Genomic DNA, 26,379 nt, shown 5'->3' on the forward strand with positions numbered 1-26,379 from the left:
CCATGGCCAGCACAGGAGCAGGTGAAAAGGGAAGGGATGAGAAATGACCAATGTGAAGAGGAATACGGTTTCAGAGGCTGCACGCGGGGGTTCTCTCCTCCCAGGTCAGATCAGGAAGCCCCTCTTTGGGTTTCTGCTGTATCCTATACTCACGATACAGATACAGACGAATTGTCAAGACAGACTAGGATTGCCCTGCTGCCTCAGTCAGGAAGACTGTACTGGTATACAGCCATGCTGCTTTACGGTTTTATCACCTGTGGTTGCTATGGTTGCTGTGGTGCTGCGGTGGAGGGCCAAGACACAGCAGAAGATCACGTGGCACCGACAGTACCAAAAGACATTCTATGTGGCCTTTCAGAAGGCCAGCTTGCCGACCTTCCACCAGCTTCTTGAAGAAGGAGAGCATGTCTTGTTTCTATCTGCCCAGGACAGAGGTGGGCGCCAGGAACACGGCCAGGTAGGATCCACCTGCTCAGGCATCTGAAGGCTCTCAGTGTGTTGTGCACACTGTGCCATGCAAGGGGTCTCCTGGCCCCCCTCTTCCTGGTGATTCTTCAAATATCATTTAAACAATGGACCCTGAATTAGCGCACAATGTTTGCACAGGTGAGGTGGGTTTTAAACATTTCCATCAAACTTTTCACCATTTGTCATTTTCCAGAGAAAGATCTTTTTTCTAGCTTGAATACAAAAGTCACAAGAAAACTGGATATGGGAGAAATTAATTTAAAAGAACTAAGAAACTGACCAAATCCAGTGCATACATTAGGCACTAATCCAGGAGAAGAAAGGAAACCAAGTGTCTCCTCGTATGTGCTTGGGCCCACGGTGGCGTACAATGACTAAGCTTTCGCATGCGTTTGTTGCTGCAAACTCATAATGTACGCGTTATCACTACCAGTATATCCACTTTACAGTAGGGCAAACTGTTGAGTAAGCCAAAGATCAAATGGCTCTTCAGTAGATGATCAATCCACATATTCTCCCCTCCTGCCTCCAGGGGAAAAAAAAGTTCAAAGTAACATATCTAGTCCATGCAAATAAAAACAATTTTCTGGCTTCCGCTGTTACAGGTGATAGCATTTGCCTGGCCACGTTCGCACTTGACATGGCCACTGGTGGCATTCCACTGTTACAGTGACCAAGTGAAGAGAACTCGCCAAGGAGCTGTGAAGAGCGGGGCTTCACTGAAGGCCGTCTCTCATGGGGTCACTGAGCAGGTGCAGATCTTCCACCGCAAGCATCTAAAACCCAAAGATTCTCCACACTTGATCTCACGTGACTGGTCACAATCAAAATCCAGGTGTGTAACAAACACAGTGGAAAAGCATCTTAGGGCTGGGTGTAGGAATCTTCCACGCAGGTTTGAACCCCATTCCCTAGGGAGCTCATTCAGGGAGGAGAACGGCATTGTGGCAGAGTAAGTTAAGCTGATACCTGCAATGCCAGCATCCCATGTGGGCACCGGTTCTGAATCCGGTGAGAGAGGAGAGAGATCCATTTGCTGGCTTGCTCCCCAAATGGTTGTCATTACCAGAGCGGGACCTGTCTGAAGTCTCCCACATGGGTTCAGGGGCCCAAAGTCCTTGGGACCTCCCTGCTGCTTCCCCAGGCCGTCACTGTGGAGCTGGATAGGAAGTGGAGCAGCTGGTACACAAACTGGCACCCATACAAGATGCCATGTGTAGCATTCATTAGCCTGCCAGGCCACCACACCAAACCCATGTTCCACTTCTGATCCAGTGCCTTGCTAATGACCTGAGAAAGCAGTGCAGGATGGCCCAAGTCCTTGTACGCCTGAACTCACGTGAGCAGCAGCTCCTGGCTCCAGTTTGGTCCAACTCTGGATATTACAGCCATTTGGGGAGTGAACCAGCAAATGGAAGACCTCTCTGTCATTCTGCTTTTCAAATAAATAAATTAGAGAGAGAGAGAGATCAAACGCCCTGCTGCTGTTTTCTTTCTGGGACTTCTCAAGGCTATTAATACACACGTTAAAGTACAGCAGGAATCCTAAAGACAGGGCTCTTCCCTGTATAAAGTTCAAAGCCACATTTCTGTGGGATGGGCATTTTCAAGGTCAGAACACGAAGATACTACCATGTATCTCTTCTTGGCTCTGACTACAGGAACATAAAGTGAATTCTAAGGAATGGCAATGTCTCCCCCGACAATGCAAATGAAGCCAGTGAGCAGGGGCGGGCCCACGTATCTGCTCGGAGTGACCACAGAAAACACAAAGGACAGCTCTCTTCCTCCCTCTTCCAGAAGATGACAGCTGCTCATTGGTAGGAGACGCACACACAAGCTTACTTGCCGGAAATGATCAACTACAGCAACAAGCGAGCAACTGTACCAAAACCTGCTCCCCTGGGATGTCACCACCCCACACGCCCTCATGGCTCTTGACGACAACTGGACTGTGTGGTCAAGTGTGGCCTCCTGCTATGCACACATCACTGCATGCTGTAATGAGTACATGTGCACCCCGCTACTGCAGCAAGGGCCTGAGATGCTATCAGCCCACCGTGTTCAGAGAGGCCCAGCTCACACCTGCCAAACTGTGACACAATCCCAGTGTCCGTAAGAACATGAGGGGATAGACCGAATGTGGGTTATACATGCAATGGGAGATTATTAGCCTCTAAAAGGAAGCAAACTCCTTTCTTTTAAAAAAAAAAGGATTGATTTATTGAGAAGGAGAGAGAGAATCTTCCACTGCCTTGTTTACTGCCCAAATGGCCACAGTGGCTAAAGGTGGGGTCCAAGAGTTTCTTTAAAGTTTCCCGTACAGGTTGTAAGAGCCCAAGCACTTAAGACATCTTCTGTTATTTTCCCAGGCATATTAGCAGGGAACTGGATTGCAAGTGGAGAAGCTGGGACTCCAACCAGTGCCCCCATGGGATGCCAATACCGTGGTGACTTTAACACAATACAATGCCCATACCAAAAGGAAATCCAACACATGCCCAGTGTGGGTGAACCCGAGGAGACTAAGCCAGGATCTAAGGTGGTCACAGTGGGACAAACACTGCACTCCCAGGAGTGCAGTCATTCACACTGGGAAAAAAGTCTGACTCATCCCCGTGGAGTGGACAAACTGCAGGGACCGAGAGCAGCCAGGGGACGGCCAGGAGGCAGCAGGGAGGTCGGGAGTCACGGTTTAAGGAGAATCTCAGTTCGAGAAGCTTGGCAGCAACTGCACAACACCCTCCCTGCCACCACACCAAGCAACAGTGAGGAGGGTAAATTTCATTTCCTATGTATTTAACTGTCTTTTTTTTTTTAAAGCGTGAATTCAGGAAATGGGTTAGTCAGTGGCCTAATTAATTTACCCGCAAACACAGAGCATGTGGGGGTTGAAGTCTCATCAAGGCATGAGCCGAGGGTCCTGGAACAACTGCTGCCCTCCTGCTGACCCTCGCCCTTCAGCACGGCTCTTGGAAGAAGCTTCTCTGAGCTCCAGGCAGCCCCACGTCTTCCCCCAGCCCGGCACATCCCCTCCTCCTCCTCGCAGGGAGGCCAGCCCTGGCAGGCGAGTGTGCCTCTCCTCCAGCTCGTCCATGGCTGGAAGGACATCATACCAACAAGGACGGACTAGACAACCTTCCCCCTGCCCACTGTCCTCAGCTCCTCACGACTCTCCAGCTAGGTCACTTCTGCTAGTGCTATGGCTCTGGCCTCTTGGTAAGAGCATTTCCCCGTCTGCAAGGGTGCTGTCCAGTTCAGGGTCGGGGCACAGGCTGTGTACCGATGATTTATGGGGGCACCTGCTGAGTGTGACACGCCGAGGCCACAACCCTGCAGCAAGTGTCATGCTTGCTCTTACAGTACACAGCCTGCGGTGAAGAGTGGGGCGCCAGCCTCAGAGAGCTGTGATACGAGAATGTGTCCTGAGCACTTTCCAGAGGGGATCTATTCAAACAGGAAGCTGGGTAGGTAAGCACAGCTCTTTGCAGCTGGGGGCAAAGCACAGTGTGTGTGAAGACTTAGAAGTGTGTGTGTGGGGGAGCAGTGCTGTGGTATAGAGGGAAAAGCCCACACGTGCAATGCCAGCTTCTCATATGGGTGCTGGTTTGAGTCCCAGCTGCTGCGCTTTTGATTCAGCTCCCTGCTAATGCATCTTGGAAAGATGCTTGGAGCACTTCTATCCACTCAGGAGACCCGAAGCAGGTCCTGGCTCCTGGCTTCAGACGGAACAGCCCTAGTTACTGCAGTCATCTGGCAAGTGAACCTGGAGATGGAAGATCTCTCTTGGTCTCTCCCTCTAACACTTTCAAATAAAGAAATCTTAATAAAACAAAACAGTGGCGTAGGATGGCACAAGCGAGGCTTTGGGGAAGGAGGCCCATTCCAGGGCTGCACACTGAGTTAGGACAGGGGTGGGAGCAGCCGGGAAGAAAGCCTGGACCAGGGGCATGCCTGGCACACAGTGGGACAAAGCCGGGCCTTTCAGAAGACAGGGAGGAAGTGAATGGGCTGCTCTTGCTGCAAATGTTCGGGCTCCCCAGACACACCATCCATGGCCGGACAGGGGCACTGCAGACACTGGTAAACACGCCTAAGTTACAGGTGGCCCTGCGGCACAGCACGTTCAGCTAGCCTCTGCGATGCCGCTACCTCCTACTGGACTGCCAGTTCGAGTCCTGGCTGTGCCACTTCTACTTGGGATTCCTGCTGCTGCGCCCGGGAAGGCAGTAACAGACGGCTCGAGTACTTGGGCCCCGCCATCAAGGAGACCTGGCTTCTGGCCTGGGCTTCATATAAGGCCTAGCTGTTGTGGCCACATGGAGAATGGACCAGTGGATGGAAGATCTCTCTCTCTCCCCACTCCACCCTTCCCAACACTCCGCCTTTTGAATAAGCAAATAAATTGCACCTTTTTTTTTTTTTTAAAGATACGAATGAGTCCAGAAAGGAACCCTACTGATTTTAAGATTAATTATGTTTCTGTTTTGAAAAGTAGAAATAAAGAAGAAAATGTTTAAAAGAAGCCATTTAAGGGGACCCAGGAAACCTTCCTAAATGAACTGCTGAATTAGCTTGGGACAACAGGCAGAGAGGGTTCTGGCAAGGAGGACACATGGCAGCCAAGCGTGTCCATGACTCAGGGGGTGGCCACGAGCCCAGAGACCATCCTTCACTAGGGCCCATCTCAGAGTTCCGTCCTATAACCTTCTCATTCTAGAGGAATCAGTTCAGGGGTCGGGAGGCAGGGCTTCTCGAGGTGAGGCTCTCTTCCTAGGATGTCTGGGGGTAAATCCAGCTCCCTGCTAACGCACTTAGGAAGGCAGTGGAGGGAGACCCAAGTACTTGGACCTCTGCACCCGCACAGGAGACCTGGATGGAGCTCCTGGCTCCAGGCTTCAGTCCTGCCCAGTCCTGGCTACTGTGGCCATTTGGAGAGTGAACTGGCAGATGGAAGACCTCGCCATCTCTCCCTCTCTCTCTGTAACTGTTTCAAATAAATTAATAGACTCTTTGAAAAAAAAAGGTAAAAATAAAAGCACACCATCGCATGTCTAGCCTGCTTCCTGGGGAGACAGTGGTGTAAGCATAAATACACTTTGTAGCACTAGAACCCTGGGGAAGCTGCTGGGATATGGCCTGCATTTCACTGCTCCCCGAGAGGGACTTAGGCGGCAAGGAACTGGAAGGCGCTGACTCTTGCCTGTCCAGAAACTGTTCCCAGATCCCCTTGAACCATGGGGACACCAGGATCCCCCAAGGCAGGTGTCTGACACGAGGGAGGAGTCCCCTTGCAAGGCTCCCCACACACTGGAGTTTGAGGCTTTTAGCACCCACCTACTGGCTGGGCTGACGGCAGAGATACCGTGTCTGTTTGCCCTGGGGATTTGTTCCAAGGTGCCTGAGCTGTGTGCCCTTACAAGGCTGGTCCAGCTGTCTTGATGCAAGCATGACTGTGACACACGGAGGGCAGGAAGTCTGGCTTCCCAAAGTTGCTCTCCCGTGCCGCAGGGACAGAATGAAACACCATCGGAACAGCTGCTGGGTCACCCTGCGGTCACACATGGTGGCAGCTGACCAACACAGCCACCTCCAACCCGATCCTCCCCGCCCACATGGCATCTCAAGGGCGACTTGAGAGCCATGGGACTGCCATGCTACCCTGCCTCCCTCCCTTCTTCCATCCCTCTCCATATCCCCTGTCCCTTCCCCCTAGCCCCCACAAGAAAACCCAGAGGAGAAGAGTTGCCTGGCTTCCAAATAAACTCAGGCTTTTCAATGGTGCTCTGATTCAGTCATTCAACTGTCATTTAGATGAAAGGCAGAGTGACATGAGATGGAGAGCGAGACAACTGATCTTTCATCTCCTGGTTCACAACAGTCAGGGCTGGGCCAGGCAGAAGCCAGATGCTCCATCCAGGCCTCGTCCCTGCCTGCAGCCCAGGGTGCACGCCAGCAGGCACCTGGATGGGAAGCAGAGCTCGGCCTCCGTCCCAGGCACTCTGATCCAGGGTGTGGGCATCCCAAGCAGCAGCCCAGCCTTCCATGCTGCAGGACCTGCCCTCCTGTCCCACTTCCAGTGTGTAGGCCTGAGGGTGATGAGGAGCAGTCAGGGCATGGGAAATTAATGAAAACATCCATGGCAGTCCAGACAGCAGCTGCCAGCTGAGACCACCCAGAGTCTGCTCAGGCATGGGGCAACATAAGGGCTCCACACCCGCAAAGCCCACCCACCCCATACCCGAAGTATTGGAAACAAAAAAGGTTTCCCGTCATTATCCCTTGAGCAACATGGAGTCACAACTAGGTAGCTGGTGCTGACATTGTAACAGGTGTTTTAGGTCATCTAGATTTGATTGAGGCACATGTACAGGTTAAGCATGGCAGACTCGATATCCCTAAGGGCTGCTGGACCACGGATGCTGTGTTCTTCAGAAGCAAGCAGAGGAAGCATCAATGACATTCAGAGATACTACAAATCTCAATGATGGTATGGCCCAAGAGACCACACACTGCAACATCTTTACAAGACCCATTAGGCTAAACAAAGCTGTGCAGGAAGGAATTAGAACAGCAGCTGGCTAAGGGGTGGGCTGACTCAAGCTGGGCAGGAAGGAGCTTGCTAAGGGGAGAGGAGTACTTAAATGTGGGTGAGAATTAAAGGGCACATTGGTTGAAACCCATGCGGCCGGCATTATGGTGCCATGGACTAAGCCATAGCCTCTAATGCAGGCATCCCATATGACTGCTCCACTTCCGGTCTAGCACCCTGCTAACACACCTGGGAAAGCTGCAGAAGATGGCCCAAGTGCTTGCACCCTGTCACCCATGGGGGAGGCCCAGATGGAGTTCTGGGCTCCTGGCCTTGGCATGGTCCAGCCCGGACTGTTGTGGCTGTCTGGGGAGTGAATCAACAGGTAGAAGATCTTTGTGTTTTTTCCTGTAACCTCTTCTTTCAAGTAAATAAACTTTAAAAATCTCCAGTAAACTTCATAGTTATAATCTACAATATGTAAATGATACCTCCATTTTTAAAAAAATCACTGTAAATAAGCTCCCTTTTTTTTTAAAAGCTTTATTCTTATTTGAAACAGAGAGAGTGAGAGAAAGCAAACTTTTATCAGCTGGTTCACTCCACAAATGGCTGTGATGGCCAGAGCTGAGCCAATCCTAAGCCAGGAGCTTCTTCCAGATCTCCCACATGGATGCAGGGGTCCAAGCACTCGGGCCATTATCTGGTATTCTCCCAGGTGTATTAGCAGAGAGCTGGATTGGAAGTGGAGCCCCTGGGACATGAACAAGCACCCATGTGGGACGCCAGCACAGCAGGCTTTACTTGCTATGTCAGAGTGCCTGCCCTGGGCTCCCAGTTTTAAAGGCTAGCTAGAGGGCCCAGTGTGGTATCCTAGCAGCTAAAGTCCTCACCTTGCACACTTCGGGATCCCATAGGGGCATCGGTTCTAATCCTGGCAGCCATGCTTACCATCTAGCTCCTTGCTTGTGGCCTCGGAAAGCAGCAGAGGACAGCCCAAAGCCTGGGGACCCTGTACCTGCATGGGAGACCTGGAAGAAGCTCCTGGCTTTGGATTGGCCCAGCTCTGGCAACTGTGTCCACCTGGGGAGTGAATCATCAGATGGAAGATCTTCCTCTTTGTCTCTCCTCCTTTCTGTTTATCTGACTTTGCAATAGAAACCAAAATAAATCTTTAAAAACAGATTAGAGCATCACAGAATCTTTTTCCTCACTCCAACAGCAATGTGGAAGATATCAGCGCTACAGTGCTTGACTGGCAGAATAATCCCAATGCCACGCACTACCACCACATCGAGGAAGGGGGCACCTGTTGCTTTCTGCCCACTGTTCACAGGAGGCCAGCTCCAGGGCAGCAGGTCAGCACAGACTAGGGAAGAATTCTTACAGTCGCTATCCCAATGCTGGAGATTCTGAACTGACATGGTTGGGAACCATGTGTCTGCCCCAAACAAGAACAGACTGAGAGGCACTCTGGGGAGTGGATGCCCTCATTCCACAAGTCGCTGCCCACAGAGGCGGGGTGCATGGCCCTGGGACCTTGGCCACTCCCCACAGAGGCGGGGTGCATGGCCCTGGGACCCTGGCCACTTCCCACAGAGGCGGGGTGCATGGCCCTGGGATCCTGGCCACTCCCCACAGAGGCAGGTGCATGGCCCTGGGGCCCCGGTTGCTGCCCACAGAGGTGGGGTGCACGGCCCTGGGGCCCCGGCCGCTGCCCACAGAGGCGGGGAGCACAGCCCTGGGGCCCCGGCCGCTGCCCACAGAGGCGGGGTGCATGGCCCTGGAGCCCCGGCCATCGCTCTACTGCTACCACCTCTCTGCACAGCAGGTTCTCCATGGGCAAAGCCTCATAGGGATCTACTTTTGAGTGAGCTGGTGTGAGGGTCAGCAGTGACACAGATAAATGACCCAGTCCAGCAAGCCTGCCACAGCCTCCCCCCACTGCCCAGGCACAGACATCCCTTTGCTGAGTCCTCCCAGACTCTGCCCTGTCACCCCCAGCCTGGGGCTCCGCCCTCTGCAGCCAGCTCCTATTGCAGGCTTCACTTGCACATGGACAATCTTCTAACAGACACAAGGACAGAACCAACTCATGTGCCAGGACATGAATCCTCTCCTTTGTCCCTCGGGGGACCATGATGGGTCAGACCACTCTCACCCTTCACACCAAAAAGATATACCAAAGTTTGAACTGCCGGGACTGGAACATGTGACTTCATCTGGTAGACAGGTTCTATGAAAAGCAACAGAGTTAGTGACATCCCTCGAGCAAGGTTTGAACCCAGTCTGGTTGGTATCCGTTCCATGGTCAATGTATCCCAACTGACCCCTAGGGATCAAGTCCTCTGAGGCTATGATGCCACTGTCCCCTCCAATGTGACCCACACACCTCCCTCTCTCCTTCCACCTCAGGATTCACATCCCAGGTGGTCCCAGCTCACACTTCCCCTTCCCTCTCCTCATCCTTCTGCACCAGGCTTCCCTCTGCCCACCAAGACCACCCTTTCCAAGAGGCATACACACAGAACAGTCCTCCTCACGTCCCCCGCCCCGAAGCTTTTGCACACAGCAGCTGCCCAGTGAGCCCCTACATCCTGGCGCAGGTTTGTCTCCTGTGTGCTATTCCCTGGGTACTGACTTAGTCTTTACATACTTATTTGAAAGGCAGAGAGATCAATGGAGAAAGCCCGGCAGCACCCATCCACTGGTCCCCTCCCCAAATGCCCACAACAGCTAAGCCGGAAGCTGGTAATGCAATCAGGACCTCCCAGGTGGAGCACAGGGCCCAACACTTGAGTCAGCGCCAGTTACATCCCAGGATGTGTGCTGCAGGAAACTGGAGTTGGGAATGGGACAGGGAGAAGAACCCAGGCGCTCCCACATGGGGTGCTGACAGCCCAAGTGGCCTCTAACTACAACACCAAACATGTGCCCCTGGGGAGATCCCTAGCTATGCCATTAGGTCACTGTGTTTGCAGTTCAGACACAAACAAATCATGAAAGGAAGACAGCTGCCTGTCACCACCTCCCTGTATCAGGGTGATAAAGGATGAGTCTTCAAACTCCCTGCCCGGCCTAGGCTTCTCGGAGGACATCTCAGCTTCCCCAACGCTGCTATTAGGAAGGAACGTGATCAGCAAGGTGCAGGTGTGCTGTCTGCACTGATCCCAGAGTCTATCCAGAGAGAGCTAGGACCACACTCAGGGGAAAACAAGAATGAAAGAGAAATGATCTAAGTTAGACTTTCTTTTCCCTGGGCCTCACAGCATATTATCAGCAAATATACAGGACTAAAAGGAAAACAAGAAACACACCCTTGATGACAGCCACTGAGAAATGGATTTTATCTATTGGAAAGGCGGAGTGATAGAGACAGAGAGACAGACCTTCTACTGCCGGTTCGCTCCTCCAGTGGCCACAGCATCTGTGCTGGGCCAGGAAAACGTTGGGAGCTTCACCCAGGCTCCTGTGCAGGTGCAGGGACCCAAGCACTTGGGCCATCCTCTCTTACCTTCCCAGGCACATTAGCAAGAAGCAACAGACTGGAACTAGCACCCTCATGAACTTAACCCATCACACTACAAGGTCAGCTTCAACGACAGCCATTTTTAACAAGTGTCTCTTATTAAAAAATGACTAAAAATGAATCATTTACTAAAATAATGTCAGGCCTTCTCTGGGATTCAGAATAGATGAATCACAGCATAATTCAGCCTCAGGACCCACTGAGTGAGGGAGAGTGCCCCGTACCACTGCCTCCTCGATAAGCGTTTGGCACTCAGATACTGGACACTCGGCTAAGTCTCACCTTCCACGGCTACTGATGGCCTCTGGCTGGGACACCATGGATGCCAAGTGCACACTCACTGATGGCAAGGCTGCCAGGGCCAAGCATGCTGTACAGTCAGTGCTTTGAGCCACTAAGGACAGAGTATGCTGGGGGGAAACGGGGAGAGTCCTGGGGCTGCCTGGGCTCTGTGGGTTGGCTGTGAAGGGGGTCCCCGGCAGCAGTCTCAGCTGATGTCCAGCCCACTGACCTGAAGAGGTGATAGCACCGTGGAACATTGCCTCAGCACAAGTCACTCCTGGGGACGCTTGTCACCAATAGCGTCAACGAACACGTGTTTTCACAGAGTCCCACAAACACACCAGGCTGCCTGGTGCTAGCCCCTGGCAGCAGGAACCCCAGTTCTGTGTCTCAGCCTCAACAGCCAGGCTGCTCTGCAAGTTCGAGTCAAGTCCAGGTGTAGACTCCCTCTGGCTCTAGCCACCTGCTGGGTGTGGTTAAGAAACAGGGCAGCCAGCACTCGTATTTGCCCAGCCCAGGGTTCTGCCTACTTGGGGCATTTGGGGGTCTGAGTATTTCCTGGTTATTTTACAGCATCTGTCTATCAGATACCCAAAATACCTCATAGTCCACCTCCCCAGGGATGGCAGGTGGCCCGACTAGCAAGGCTCCAGCATCCCCTGGGACAAAATGATACCATACACAAACACACAGAGAACATATTTTCAAACTTGGTACCAAGATCCCACTTTCCAAAAGTTCTCCAGGTGGCTCTCAGTGCGGGGGACCCGGACTCTACTGGATCACCTCCCCAGCAAGGACGGGTTTCTGAGATGTAGTTTAGAGAATACCCCACTGACAGCACAGCCCAGGCTGAGGCCATGGCCTATCAGAGTCTATTTCAGACAAAGGCCATCGCTCTTGTCCTTCTTGATCTCCCTGAGATCGGACTCCAGGCCTGAGCACCCTGCAGAGCAGTCCACTTTCTTCTATTCTTTGGATTACACTGCCTGGCCTCACCACGCTTGGCAAGCGACCATGTCTTCCACCTCTGTAGGAACAACTGCAGGCCACAGTCACCAAGCACCTGCAAGGGCCAGGAGCTGTGGGTCTTTTTAAGAACAGAACCACGAGGGTGGAGGATGGGACTAAAGGAGGAAGGAAGCAGCCTTGGGGGAGGCTCTGGGCAAAAATAGGGCTGTCTGGGAGACAAACCAACCCTGTGTTGCTGGAACAGAGGATCCCTGAATAGGAGGATGGGGAACAGGGCTGGAGAGGCAGGGAGAAGTCTCAAAAGCTCACCAACCAGGTCCACCATCCTATCATAGAATGGAACTGGATCTGGGTCACGATGGACTGGACCACCACCTGCCACGCCAACATCCCACGTGGAGCAGCTGGCTGATACATGTGGAAAAGCAGCAACAGGTGACCCAGTGCTTGAACCCATGTGAGAGACTCAGACGGAGTTCCAGGCTCTGGCCTTTGGCCTGGCCCAGTCCTGGATGTTGGGTTACTGGGAACCGGGTGGGGGGTGGGGGAGTCAGCGGGTGGAACACCCTAAAGGATTTTGTTTTGGATGATCCATGGGTCAAGCAGCATGGAGAGACTGGGAACTTAATCGTGTCTGAAGGCACCGTTCTGGAAGGGACGGAACTGGTTTACTTCTCTGGCTAGAGAAACAATTGGCTGAGTCATAGGGCTGTGTGGTAAGGACTGTTAAGCGACAGGGATGGTGGTTAAAGGTTTATCAGGCTTCTGCTGCTGTGTCAGTGCAGAGAAGTACGCCAGTCCTCTCTATAATGTGACCTTACTAGTCAGTACTCACATTTGATTCTTTTGTGGGGCTGGCATTATGTCATAGCAAGTTAATCCCCTGCTTGCACCTGAAGCACCAGCATCCCATATGGGCTCAGGTTCACATCCCAGCTGATCCATGCAGCTCCCTGCTAACATGACTGGGAAAGCAGCAGAGGATGGTTCAAGTCCTTGGGCCCCTGCACCCACAAGCTCCTGGCTTCAGACTCGTTTTAGCCTTTGTGGTCATTTGAGAAGTGAACCAGCAGATCGAAGATCTCTTTCTCTGTTTCTCCTTCTTCCTCTGTAGCTCTTTCAAATAAAAATAACTAAGAAAATTTTTTTAAAAAAAACATTTTTTTTAAAAAATTAAGTGCCAAGGTTATAATACTGCTGAAGTATCCGCAGGCAGGATCCCAAGGGGTCACACTCAATTATGGGCGAGCCCTGCCCACAGCCTTGTACCTCCCAGTGCAAAGTGTCTTCCCCAAACTGGGTGGGCAGGTCCTCTCCAGGTGTATGCAAAGCACACGCGGAGGGTGGCCGCACACAGAGGAGCCTGCTCCTGTCAGGCTCACTTGATTAAAGCCAAGAATGCTGAATTGTGCCAAGTCTCACAGTCCAGGGAATCTACCCTCCTAACTCCTGCCAGCAGACAGCTGGGTGGCTTCAAGTTGTTCACCCTGTCAGGCAGCCACCGCCACCATGCATTTCCAGAGCTTTCTCATCTCCCCAAGGTGAAACGGACATGTTCATCAGAAACTTGGCATCACCCTCCCTCTGCCCCCTTTGCCTTCCGACACTACGAATGGGACTCCTCCTGGGACCTTGAGTAAAAACAATCGCACAAGGCTTGTTTGACACTGACGGCTTCTGTCGCTTAATCAGGGTTCACTTGTGCTGTGGTGTGAGCCGGGTGTCCTTTCCTGGTGTTAGGGCTGTGTATGCTGTATTTGTCCACCTATCATCCATCAGGGGACACTCTTGGGTTCTTCTGAGCATGTACCGTAAATGTTTGAAAGGCAGAGTTACAGAGAAAGAAAGACGGAGAAACGCCTTCTATCTGCTGGTTCATTCCCCAAATGGCTGCAATGGCCGGAGTTGAGCCTAACCAAAGCCAGGAGCCAGCAGCTTCCTCTGGGTTTTACACGTGGGTGCAGGGACAGAAGCACGTGGGCAATCCTCTGCTGCGTTCCCAGGTCATCAGCAGGGAGCTGGACCAGAAGTGAGCAGCTGAACTTGAACCAGCACCCACATGGGATGCTGGTGTAACCATGTGTACAGTGCCTGATCCTGGTCCTTATCTCAGAACATCTTTCTAGTGAGAGCTACATAGATGACTAGACCCCAATTTGTGCCCTGATATAGCTAACGACAAGAAGCAAACCCAGGAGCCCAGGTACTGGACCGAGCCCAGGAGCCCAGGATGTAGGGCACCTCTGGTGGGCAGGGAAGCCTTAGCTGTTATAGCATTTGAGACCCCTGGCCTCCCCAAGGAGGGACCAGATTTGTCAGGTGGGAGGGAATAAGAAAGGCCAGCCTGCAGAGGAGCTGATGAAGGTACGAGAGGGTCCAAGGACAGATGGAGTACTGGGCTGCACACAGCCCCGGATGATGGGGGACTGCGCTGCACACAGCCCCGGCTGACAGGGGGCTGCACATGACCGTGGCTGACGGGGGACTGGGCTGCACATGGCCCCAGCTCATTGTGGCTCCTCCTGACTGTAATACGTCTTCCCAGGTTTGTAAACAGAGCAGTGACAGAATGAGATTCAGAGGTTTGAGAGGCAGGGTGCTTCTTTACCTGGCCCCGGTTGGGGAGTTCCAGCCATAGCCCTCTCAGAGCAGCCCCTGACACACATTCCTCTGCATCTCCCCGAAACTCCTCCACAAGCTCTCATCACAAGGTGGTGGCCATGACCTTGCCCACAAGCCAATGCCCTCTTGGGGTGTGTGTCCAGGCTCCTAGAAAGCTCTGGCTCTGCCCGGCATCCCTTTCAGCCAGCATATCACCCCTGCTACAGGTACCAAGCAGGCTGGCCTCATCCCCGATCCCACGGGGACGTCCAAGGAGTTTGTCCCTCGAGATCTTAGGGCCACCATGTCTAACTCCATGCACTGGGCAGCAATGAGGCACAAGCGTGTGCTGCCAACCAGTTATGGAGGCCTGACGCAGAGATGCTCGAGTCCGCAGGGCAAGGTCTCTGCAGTGACTTCTCTCCCTGGCTTGCTGAACCTGCCTGCTCCCAATGTCTCCCCCTGGTCTCCCCCAGTATGTGTGTCCCCATCTGTTCTCCTAAGGACATCAGCAGGATTGCATCAGGACCCACCAGCAGCCTCATTTTAGCTCATGACCTCTTTAATGATCCTGTCTGCAGATGCAGTCACGTGCTGAGTTGACAGGACTTAGGGCTTCAGGATACATGTTCTGGGGGGCAATAAGTCCCACAACCCCAGAGTTCCAGGGCACACCTGTGTAAGGCAGTCCCAATCAGCACTGGCAACCTCGAGACATCCTCCAAGTCCTGGACCTGTGTGTTTGATCACCTGCTAGCCTGGGCTCGGCTCTGGCCTCTGATGTTACCCATGGTCCTTGTCTCAGGTTTGGGTCCCAACTTACAACTTAGCAATCCCCATTGTGACATTTCCTAGCTTACCTCCCTGCCTACCTGAAGATTTATTTACTTGAAAAAGTGATATGAAAGGCAGACAAAGGGATCTCCCATCTGCTAGTTCACTTCCCAGAAATCTGCAACAACAGAGGCTGGGACAGACCGGAATGGGGGCCTCCATCCAGGTCTCTCACGGATGGCAAGAACTCGCGCACTTGGGCCCTCCTCCACGGCTTTCATCAGTAGGGGGCTGGGTCCAAAGTGGCATCAGGCACTGGTGGCAGCCTCACCTGCCACACCACAGCGCTGATCCCTTAGTGTGTTTTAAATAGGGGATGTGTGTTCTCACGTTGCTCTGGGCAGCAGAAATTGTGTAACTGGTCTCATCCCAAGAAAGGTTTGGGCAGTATGACCTTCACCCTCTGTAGGTGACCTTGCCTTCTGGGCTCCCTTGGAGATCTGGAGTGAACACCTGGGACCTTCTCTAACTCTAAAAAAGCAGCTGCAGGACGTGGACCCTGGGCCCCAGGCCCACCTGGCCCCAGCCCCAGCCCACCTGGCCCTGGCCCACCTGGCCCTGGCCCCAGCCCTGGTCCACCTGGCCCCGGCCCCAGCCCACCTGGCTCCAGCCCCGGTCCACCTGGCCCTGGCCCCAGGCCCTGATGAGAGCAAAATACCTGGGAGAGATCTCAGTCTGAGGCTGTTGAAGCACACAATGCTTAAGTGGTTAATACTCCAATAAATCAATAAATCTCCATAAATCATCCAGTCACTCCTTCCAGACAGAAGCAGAGTCAGCACCACACCCCGCCTACCCCTCAGGGGGAGCGGCACCCTTGCTCTGGAATCGTTTCCCACTCTGTCTGAGCCAGGCATCCCACTGGCACTTGGGAATTGCAACTGGACCAAATGAACAGGAGCAGGAGACAAGGCCAGAGCAACCAGCTTTCAGACAGGCCAGAGGCTTCTGACTCCTGGGAGGACAAGGACAAGGACGGGGCCACCACGACGGTGGCAGGCGGGCTCCCGTATCTCTTTTCTCTATCTTTTTTTTGGGGGGTGGGGTGGGGATAGCATATTTGTTTTTTTTTTCTTTTTATTATTATTGCTATCATTTTATGATGCAGTTCTCTTTTCTCTTTCTTTATGGAATCTGAACCTTGATTTGTGACTTGTCTCTGAGAGTCACAAGCAGGTTTTAGTGGCATGTGCTAACACGGAAATGAATGGGCTACGGCCCCCCAAAAGGGAAGGGGCTGCCGCCTACCTCGGGGCAGATCTAGTCGGGACCAACAATGACACAGACCCTCGGAAATCTCCAGGTCACTTGTTTGGAGACCCACCTACTGATAAGGACCAGAGACAACCTTGAACAAGAGAAATGACTGAACCCAGAACACAGATGGAGCTCTTTGGGATGACTGGGACCAAAGTCATGGGCCTCAATAAAAAGGCGTGGCCGGGAGAACACTCCAAGAGCTCCCCTTTGTTACTGCTCTTTGAGCCCTGCCCACGCAGCTCGAGGTCCCCGCCAGCTCCCGGGAAACCCTCCTCTTTTCTCAGATCCTTGCCTTCCCTGTGCACAGCAGAGCCTGCTCCGAGCAGCTTTCAGCACGCTTGCCTGATGTTCAGGTTTCTGAGCCGGGCAGGGCCCCACCGCCTCTTTGGATGCTGGCTGCCTCGTCTGGGACCTGTGGCCAGGGATCTGTTCACCTTTCAGATCAGAATGACAAGAAACTAATCTAGCCACCAGCCACCACATGGCCCCCTTTTCTGGTCCACCTCCTCCCAGCTGGAAGGCACAGCTACTTCACATGGACACGAACATCCGGGCGCTCCCAAGGGTCACAGGCTGAGGCCTATCAGCTCCTCCCACCTCCACACTCCTCAGATGACTGGGCCGGAGGTTTCCCAGGTGCCTCTTTCCCCAGGTGTGCCTGCAGTGGGCGGGGCAGGCATTCCCAGGTGTTCTTCGGCCTCACAACCTCCCTGGAGGTGAGGCAACATTAACCCCACCCACCCACGCAGGGAAGAGGTGATGAAACCCATCTCTGAAGATAAGGTTGCGGCCATCAGCCAGAGCTGGTGCTGCAGCCCCTACCTGCTGAAGTCAGTGAAAGGCACCTGATGGCACAGTGCCCCATGCTGGGGAGACATACAGACAGGGTCCTCCTCAGCACCCAGACGGTGCTGGGTGCTGTCCCGTGCAGCAGGACTGATGGCAGGGAGCGATGGGAGCCAGGGGGCTACAGGAAGGAGGGGCGCATGTTCCAGGCCAGGGAACAGCATGAACAAGCTAGGAAGGCAGTGAGAGGCACCAGGCTGGACAAGGGAGGCGGCCAGGGATGAGAGGCGGACGGGTGTGTGTTGTATTTACTGTGTGGCTGGGGTCTGTGCTGGTTTTCAGAGCAGCACAGTGAGGCAGGGGCCAGAGACAGCAGAAGTCCGCCCCCACAGAGGTACAGCACAACACCCCTCGGATGCACAACAGTGGCCAGACACGAGGTCACCATGACAGGGCCATCCGGATAGGCCAGCCAAGGAGAATGGCCTGGGCCCTAGCAGGGCCTTCCTGGCACCTCCCCAGACAGTGGCTGCCAGCTAAGTCTTGTCGCCGCAGCCTGAATGCTTCAGACTTTATGATAGTAGCAACAGGGCCCTGGCAGGCAGGGGGTCAGGGGAGGAGGGCTGCCTTTTCCCTGGATCTGATATTTGGGAAAGCAGCTGGTTGCATAGGAAGCCAGTCCTAGCTCTAGCAATCCCCATGTCCATGTCTTCTTAGCCTTGTGGAAGAAACAGCTGGCACTGCCCCTCCCTGCCCATCAGCTTCCCTAGGAACAGGGTGATATCCACTTGCCACCCCATGTCCTTCTCAGTATCACCCCTCGCTCCGTGGGCCAGTACAAATAAGGTTCGCTCCTCATCCACTTCCAAAACCCTGTGCTCAGGCAGCCTCTCCCCTTCAAATGCCCTCCTCCCTGCCCGTCTGCCGAGGCGGCAGAGCCCCAAGTCTCCACGGCAGGTGCAAAGCTTGGCCAAGACCTTTTCCTCACCCCACACGAACTCCCTCCCCAAGTTGTCTCCTTGGCTGACCAGGCTCATCTTGCAGGTGTCCCTGAAGAGCACCTGTCACGACCAAAGTCCCAGGAGAAGTCGCTCTGTGGGCCTCATCAGCCCTGCTCTACTCAGCAACCCTCCGCACAGCTCTCCCCTTGTCATATCCCGTACTCCACTCAAAGCTCTTATGTTAAAAAAATATATGTATTTGAAAGGCAGAGTTTAATGAGAGAGAAAGGGAGACACACAGATTTTCCATCTGCTGGCTCATTCCCCAAATGACTGCAATGGCTATGGCTGGACCAGGCTGGAGCCAGGAGCCAGGAGCTTCTCCTGGGTTTCCCATGTGAGTGGCAAGGGCTCCTTTATTGCCTCCCCAGGCAGTGGCTCAGCCCTCTACGCAGCCACAACGCTGGCCCCAAACCTGAGACTCTCACATAGTTTAGTCCTGCTACAGAGTTGCATAACTCCTCTCCACTCAAGACACTTGTGTCTCCTTTCTGTATCGCCTGCTGACCACAGCAGGCTCCTGTGTGCTAGGTTTGGGTTAAGGTTAGGGTCAGGGCCCTGCAGCTGCCACCTGCCCTGCTGGGACACATACTCAGATGTCGGTTTCTCACACAAACCAGTTAGTCTCGGTCAGGGTGGGAGTGTGCATTTACTGCTCTCTCATTTCCCTTTATTTCCACACATTTAACTCAGCCTGTAATTAAAAGATTATGATTTGGTCGGACAGGGTGTGTCCCCGCTGTCACGAGTTCTGTGTATCCCTGACATATAGCCCAGTACTCAGCTCACAGTAGGCTCCTGCGACAGGAAGGAGCCAGGGGAGGAGAGACTGGGAGATTCAAAAGAAAGAAAAAAAAAAAAATCACCCTCAGTAAATGCTTAACAAGCAAAGAACACCAATCAAATCCTGATCCGCAGAGCCTGCCACTTCCGTGTGTCAATACAGCTGATTCCAAACCGCTCTAGTGGCCCACCGCAGGTGCGGGCAGGAGGGGCAGCGGCAGGCACGCTGCCCGGCACAGCACACCCCTCCACGCCTGGCAGAGCAGATCTGACAGTCACACAGCCAGCCTAGTCTGAAACAACCTGGACGGACTATGTGATAGAAATCCTGCTAAAGACAACCAGGAATGTACAACGTCACACGGGAGAGGAGAGGTTGCACAGCAGGTTCCTGAGGAGAGCCTGGAGAAGGGCAGGCAGGCCCAAGGCGCTGGGACGGCTCCGACTCCCCAGCCGGGTGGGAAGTGGGGTTCAGAGACTGGCTCCCCATCCACAAAGGGCCAAGGCTGGAAAAGGGTTCAGGAGTCAGATCTGTGACTCCTGGTTATCTCCTGGTTATCTCCTCTGACCTGTTTCCCTGTCCGGCAATGTTTACCAAGTGCTAAATGAAAGCAGACCAGGTACTGCAATACCTCACAGAAAGAGGTAATACGATAAAAGTGGCCAAAACCAAAACGAAAACAAGCAAACCAAAAAACCACGGGATTCCCCCCCTCCCCCGTCTAATAGAACAAAACACAGAAATTCTAAATGCAGCATAAAACCTGAAAACTAGATGAACAAGCCTGAACCCAAAGTCCCTGAGCAGGAGGAATGCCACACACAACACGTGAAGACAGATCAGCAACTGGGAGGAAGCCATTTACAAGCCAGTTAAAGGGTCAATTTACACACCACGTGCTCCTATAAACACTTCAGAAAAGCACGTTCTGCAGGCCGGCCTTGTGGCATGGCCAGCAAAGCTGCCACCCGGGACGCTGGTTTGAGTCCCAGCTGTAACACTTCTGACCCAGCTCCCTGCTCACACACATGCGGCAGCAGAAGGTGGCAGAGGTGTGGGGCCTCAGACTCGAAACATGGGAGGCCTAGCTGGAGCTCCTGGCTCCTGGCTTTAGCCTGGCCCAGTTCCGGCCCTTGTGCCATTTGAGAAGTAAACCAGCAGATGGAAGATCTCTCTCACTCTCTTTCACTCTCTCTCTCTCTAATATATAAGTAAATCTTTAAAGAAAAACAAATGTTCTCTGCCACGTATATATCCCACCTAGGATACGGACAGTTCAGAGGAAAGGAAATACAAATGGTTCAAAAAGATTCAGAAAGACGTCGAGGCCCTCCTGGAAAAGACACGCAAAGTACAATGACCAAATACAAACCGGCACACATCTGACCAGGAAAAAGGCAGAAGGCTTGTCTCCCTGGCCAGGAGGGGTGCCTCAACAGCTACGATCTTTCCAGAAAACATTTCAGCAATATCTATCCCAATAGAAACGTAGCTTATCTTCACCCTCGAACTTCCAAGAATTCCCTGACCATGTGCAAGCAGTGGGACATGCCGGGGGTGCCTGCCTGCTGGCCCCATCTCAGCAAAGGCTACAGGACAAGTGGAACATGCCGGGGGGTGCCTGCCTGCTGGCCTCATCTCAGCAAAGGCTACAGGACAAGTGGAACATGCCGGGGGAGGGGGGTGCCTGCCTGCCGGCCCCATCTCAGCAAAGGCTACAGGACAAGTGGAACATGCCGGGGGGTGCCTGCCTGCTGGCCCCATCTCAGCAAAGGCTACAGGACAAGTGGAACATGCCGGGGGTGCCTGCCTGCTGGCCCCATCTCAGCAAAGGCTATAGGACAGCCTCCAAGCCTTCCCAACAGGGACAATGGAGATCACAGCCCAGCCAGACATCCCGAAGGAGGAGGGCGTCTCTCCAGCGATGTGCATCCATCGCCCGCATGAGTGAAAACAAGCCAACAGTGGATTCGACCATTACTAGTAGAGACAATATGTCAACGGAAATAGAATTCAGGCTTCATGGAGGATATGTAGCATACAAATGCTACATGGGGATTCTATTTGTTTTTGTACCAATTTTTGTTTTTTAAATTTCTGCTTTTGGTGAACTTTTTGAGCTTCTTATGCCTAAGAAAGTGGTCCCTGTGGCTTGCTTCCAAAGAGGAAAAAAAAGACACCAAGAAATGTCACACTGGCTGTGTGCTTTCCACAGCATGTATGTAGGTCTTCTGTCGCAATTCCCAAAGAGGGACACATGAAATGTGTGACATACCCTAGACCAAAGCCACCAGTGGGATGACGCAATGGTCGTCAGGCCAGCATTAAGAGTCCAAGGGGTTTTGGCACATCCTACATTTAAAATGCTTCTGAAGATTTGGCGACAATGCTTGTGATATAGAATCAAAAGCAAATAGCAGATGCAACTGACCATGGGATGACCACTTTGATTAAAATCATAGAAGTATATAAACTCGCATATGTAAAGTACTTCAAAAGCAAAAACTAGGGCCCAGTGTGGTAGCCTGTAAGCTAAAATCCTCACCCTGAAGATACTGGGATCGCATATGGGCACCAGTTCTAATCTTGGCATCCTGCTTCTCATCCAGCTCCCTGCTTGTGGCCTGGGAAAGCAGTCGAGGACGGCCCAAGATCTTGGGACCCTGCACCTGCGTGGAGACCCAGAAGAGGCTTCTGGCTTTGAATTGGCTCAGCTTTGGCCATCGTGGAGACTTGGGGAGTGAATCATCGTTCGGGAGATCATCTTCTCTGTCTCTCCTTCTCTCTATATAGCTGACTTTCCAATAAAAATAAATCTTTAAAAAATGAATCAATGAATTAAGGAGGAAATAAAAAGGCTCTACCATTAAAACAAACAAAAAAATGCAAAAACTAATTGTTGGGCTAAGATAACAGAAGCGCGGGCTGGTTTTAAAATATGACTAAGGCAATGGTGGTGGAACTACTTTTAGTCTTTATTAAACTGTACTGAAGTCAGTTTCAGTAACTTCTAGCAAAAGAATACAAATCGCTTCCTGAGGTAACTCAATCATTTTCAAGTGAAAGGGCCAAACATCTTGGTGAACACAAGCGACTGTCAGAGAACTCCAAAAAGTTCATGAAAAATAGAATTTAGGCATAAGAGTATGTAAGCGTAAAAAAAAAAAAAACCCTTTAAATCCATCCATAGTGTTTCCGGCACACACACCCTGTGAACTTTCTCAAGACCCCTCGCAGAGGAGACGTCAGGAGATAGGAGGAGGGACAAAGATCCCACACTTGAAATACAGGGGCACGATGGGCTCGGGAGGGCCAGCTGCTGGGGCTTTGGGACAGGACACCGTGGGCCGTTCAATACAACCGGTGAGTGTTTGGAACCAACAAGATTCACAGAGAATGAGGCAGGATAAACTGCAAAATTAGTGACAGCAATTTTTTTTTGATGTGAGGAGTTGTAGGTCTTTTGCTTTTGTTTTGTTTTCACTTTTCATGTTCTGAACTTTGCGGCTGAAACCTCAGAAGTCTGTGAGAACTGGGGCCGCGTGGGGTGGGGGTGAGGGGACAGCAGGTGACCCGGCTGCAGACGGTTTCATTCTTAGTTCCTCAAAATCCACACTGCGCTTGATGTGCCTTTCAACAGGAATGAAACGGGAGCTAAAACACAGGCGACAGAAGTCTTCAGGAGCCTGAAGATATGGCTCATGGCGCCAAGCACCCGCCCTCCTCAGAGGCGTGGTTACTGACAGGGGTTAGCAGCTGTCCCTTGAGGAACTCACGCACGTGCAGATGTTATGCCAACCACGAAGGATGGCAGGACAGAAGGTGGGGGCATGAGGACAACTCTGAAGGCACCATAGACTGGGTGAGGCACACATCCAAAGCTCCATGGAGCTTGGAAAAATCCAGAATGATGAAGATAAAGCCTGCCCCAAGTGGGGCTGGGGAAGTCCTGACACCACCAAGCACGGAGATGCTGGCAGGTGTGCACTGCCCGGAGTCACGGGACAGGTTCAAGTACACCGCACCTCAGCTGCCAGCTCTGCCCTGGAACTCCTCGTCAGGTTAGCACGCACACACAGGGCTGGCTGTGTTGGGGACTGAGTTTAGGAGACGCCAAGGTGGAGGCATGGACAGGCCTGATTCTGTCACAGACGGCAGCACTGGAAGCAGGCGGATAAGACTCCCAGGGTCCGGGCGAGCCTGAGCCTTATTCACTTCTCGACAAGGAAGAACAGCTTTGGGATGGGCTGCCTTTAGCTACCAGGGACAAAACTGGTATCTGTCCTGGGGCCTCTCCAAGGATGCCTACTGGACATCATGTCGGACAGAGGGGACAAAAGGCGGTTTTTCTCAGAGCCTTGGACCTGGCACGCACCACCAGAAGGGGACACAAAGCTGACAGGTACCTGCCCCTAACTCCTGCACCTGCCGTAGCACCCACTCCACATATGGGCATCTGATAGAGCATGCAACAGACACAGCCCGCAGGGAAAGAAGCCTGCCTCAGTCCTGCCCAAAGCGAGCCTGCAGAGCTCTTTTCAGCCTGCCAGGGAACAGATCACAGGCAGGAAGGACAATCCTCCTTGGACCTTTCTTGTCCGTCAAAGTCAATATGCCCTTTCTAGCCGTCATTGTACAAGAATAACAAACAACTTCCTGCAATTCTTGTCCTCAGGCCTTCAACCCTTAAGATCTGACCCTGTCCCAGCCATGCAACCTCAACGTTTCATCATCAAGTACCAACACCCCCACCCCGACCCCCCAAAAACCTTGCCACATGCCGATGGTGCTGTCGCTGACCCTAACTGGTATAATTCAGGAAAATCACCCATGTCTCCTCCATGGGCACCACAAAGCCTTCTGCAAAGAGGCTGCTTCCCAGGTCCCCACACTAAGGCCACAATGTTAGACCCCAGCACAGAACATTCAAGTTCAAGGTTGTGTATCCTTCAAGCCCAGGACACAGCACTCCAGATCTGTGCTGACTCGGACCCACCATCTCTTTCTCTGTCCCAGGGCAACCTTAACATAGGTGAAACCGTTGTCTAGTCCTTACTCCTGGCAGACACATGTAGCAAAGTAAATGCTCACCATTTAAACGCTCATCACCCCGAGGCTACACACTCTTGACTCCAGCTCGGGGAACAGATGGGGCTGTGAAAGACCCCGAAGGGAACCCCCTTACCCGACAGGAGCCGAGTCTGACACTTCTTCCCACGGGACACAGACCCTTGCCGGCCAGGTCAGTACAAGACTGAAACAGCAGTGAGGATGATGATGTAACTAACAGTTTCATCTTAGGGCTCCCTGAGCCCCGGCTGCTGACTAACACACTGGGAAGATGGGAGAGGACCCACACACAGAAAGGACGACCACGAACCGCCCCAGGTCATGCTCACAGAGTAGGAAGACCTCCACCAGGAGAGCACAAAGACTTTGGAATCCAAACTAATCATTGACAACCAGAAGCAGAGGATTAATGACGGTAGAGAAAGAGAGATGTACCATCCCTGCTACTCCCACTGCTAGGTGGGTCACTCCAGCTGCTTCTCACCCAGGCAAGGAGAGTTTATTCGGCCTGGGGCTGTTGAGAGGGAGGCTCAGCTCTCAGCACTGCCCCGCTTCCCCCGCGCCTGGGCCTTCCATGGTCTCCCTGCCTCAGCTCCAAGCAACAGCATTGCAAGGGCAGTGGCCATCAACCCCCTCTTCCTGCCCCCAGCTAAGTCCCGGGGAGTCCTCTAAGTGACACTTGGTTGGCGAGGCCACATCTAAGTTCAGCTGGCTTTGGAGGGGGCGGTGGCCTTGGCAAAGGATTTTCAGCAGCTCTGCCGGTAACTTCTTCAGGTCTGCGTCCAAAGAAGTGGATGGTGCTGGCCGGCGGCCAGCGAGGGGGCTGTCAGCGGGACCCGATCAAACCAGGCTCCAGCCCCTGGGCCCTGATCCAGGACCGTGTCCCCAGGCGTCAGCTGGCCACAGGACAGCGGTCTCACCTTCCCTGTCTATGGGTCACCCAGAGGTCCCAATTCGTTTTAAGGGGGAAGGAATGTACTTTCCACACACGTCCTGGGATGGGAGTTTGGGTGCAAAGCAGGAGAGGCTGCGGTGCCTCCTTCGCACCGGGGCTTCCGCAGCGTCACCGCGGAGAGCGGTAAAAAGTCCTTCGTACACCCCAAGTAGCACCGCTCACACGCGGGCCGCCGGTGCGCACGCACGAGCAGCCCTGACTGGGGGGTTGGAGTGTCTCCACCGACCGCGCAACCCCGGGGGCTTGGGCTGCAGGGACAGGGAAGGGAACAGCGGCCAAGGGACAAGGGCAGCGACAAGGTGGCCTTACCTTGCTGACTACGTTCTGGACGAGGCCCGTGCGGATGCCATAGTCCCACGCGCGACAGTCGCAGTTGGAGGCGTTGTCCCCCTTGTCCGGGGGAGACGGCAGCGGCGGCGTGTCGCCCTCCTCCGCGCCGCCGTGGCCGCTTGCGTTGCGCGTAGCCCCCCAGGCCGTGGCGGAGAAAGGGGTGGGCGCGGGGCTGGTCCAGTTGCCCGGCTCGCCCCAGGGGCCGCCGAGCGTGGTCCCCGCCAGCTCCGAGCCTTTGCCGGCCCCGCGGCACCAGAAGTTAGGCTGGTCCAGGAGGAAGGAGTCCGAGAACTGGGTGAAGCCGATGAACAGCGCGGGGATCCAAGTGAGCAGCACGAGGGTCCTCTGGTAGCCGCCGCCTAGGCCCCCGAGGAAGGGCAGCACCGACCCGTCGTAGTCCAGCAGCAGGAGGCTCGGGGCCGCCGCCGCCGAGCAGCAGCCCGGGTGTGGGCCGCCGCCGCCGCCGGGAGGCAGCGCGGGCAGCGGCTGGATCTCACCGCTGCCTCCGCCGGAGCCCGCGCGCCCCCCGAGGGGCGCCGAGGCCGCTGCGTCCCCGGGCGGCAGGGAGCCATTCTCCTCGGTCGGGGGCAGCTGCCGCCCGGGCCCGCCGCCCGCCGCGTCGCGCCGCCGGTCTATCGCCATGGCCCGGGCCCGCGGCGCCCGCAGTGGAGGCGCATAGACGCGCGGCGGAGGTTCCCGGGGAGCCCGGGGCAGAAGGCGCCGGGCCGGGCCCGCGCGGCTTGGGAAGACAGAGCTCCGCGGCACCACGGCGCCTCAGGCCACCCCCATGCCGCCTGCTCGCCGGAGCCCGCGCCCCGGGCGCTGCGGCCCCGCTTGGGCGCGCCGGGCAGAGGCGGGCAGAAAAGCCGGCCGGGCCCTCAGCCGCCGCCGCTCATCCGCCCCGCGGCCCCGGGCGCCCGCGGCCGAGCCCGCCGCAGCTCTCCGCTGCTCCGCGCCGGCCGCCGAGGGAAG

General features: G+C 54.0%; 1 protein-coding gene across 3 annotated transcripts in view; it reads right to left on the reverse strand.

Annotated features, from left to right (window-relative positions):
• The window catches only part of LOC121167782 (solute carrier family 22 member 23), a 150,022-nt gene extending 123,860 nt beyond the window's left edge, over positions 1-26,162 (reverse strand). Inside the window, exon 1 of one of the 3 annotated variants that reach the window (XM_040997372.1) lies at positions 25,387-26,158. In XM_040997372.1, the coding sequence (XP_040853306.1) occupies positions 25,387-26,049 (663 nt within the window). In that variant the 5' untranslated portion in view covers positions 26,050-26,158. Of the gene's footprint in view, positions 1-25,386 lie in introns of all 3 variants that reach the window. The other 2 variants (XM_040997371.1, XM_040997373.1) reach the window with 2 other exon arrangements.
• Between the last annotated feature and the right edge of the window lie 217 nt (positions 26,163-26,379).

The sequence above is a fragment of the Ochotona curzoniae genome, unplaced genomic scaffold, assembly GCF_017591425.1.
Source record: "Ochotona curzoniae isolate NIBS_2020 unplaced genomic scaffold, NIBS_Ocur_1.0 patch426, whole genome shotgun sequence".
NCBI lineage: Eukaryota > Metazoa > Chordata > Mammalia > Lagomorpha > Ochotonidae > Ochotona > Ochotona curzoniae.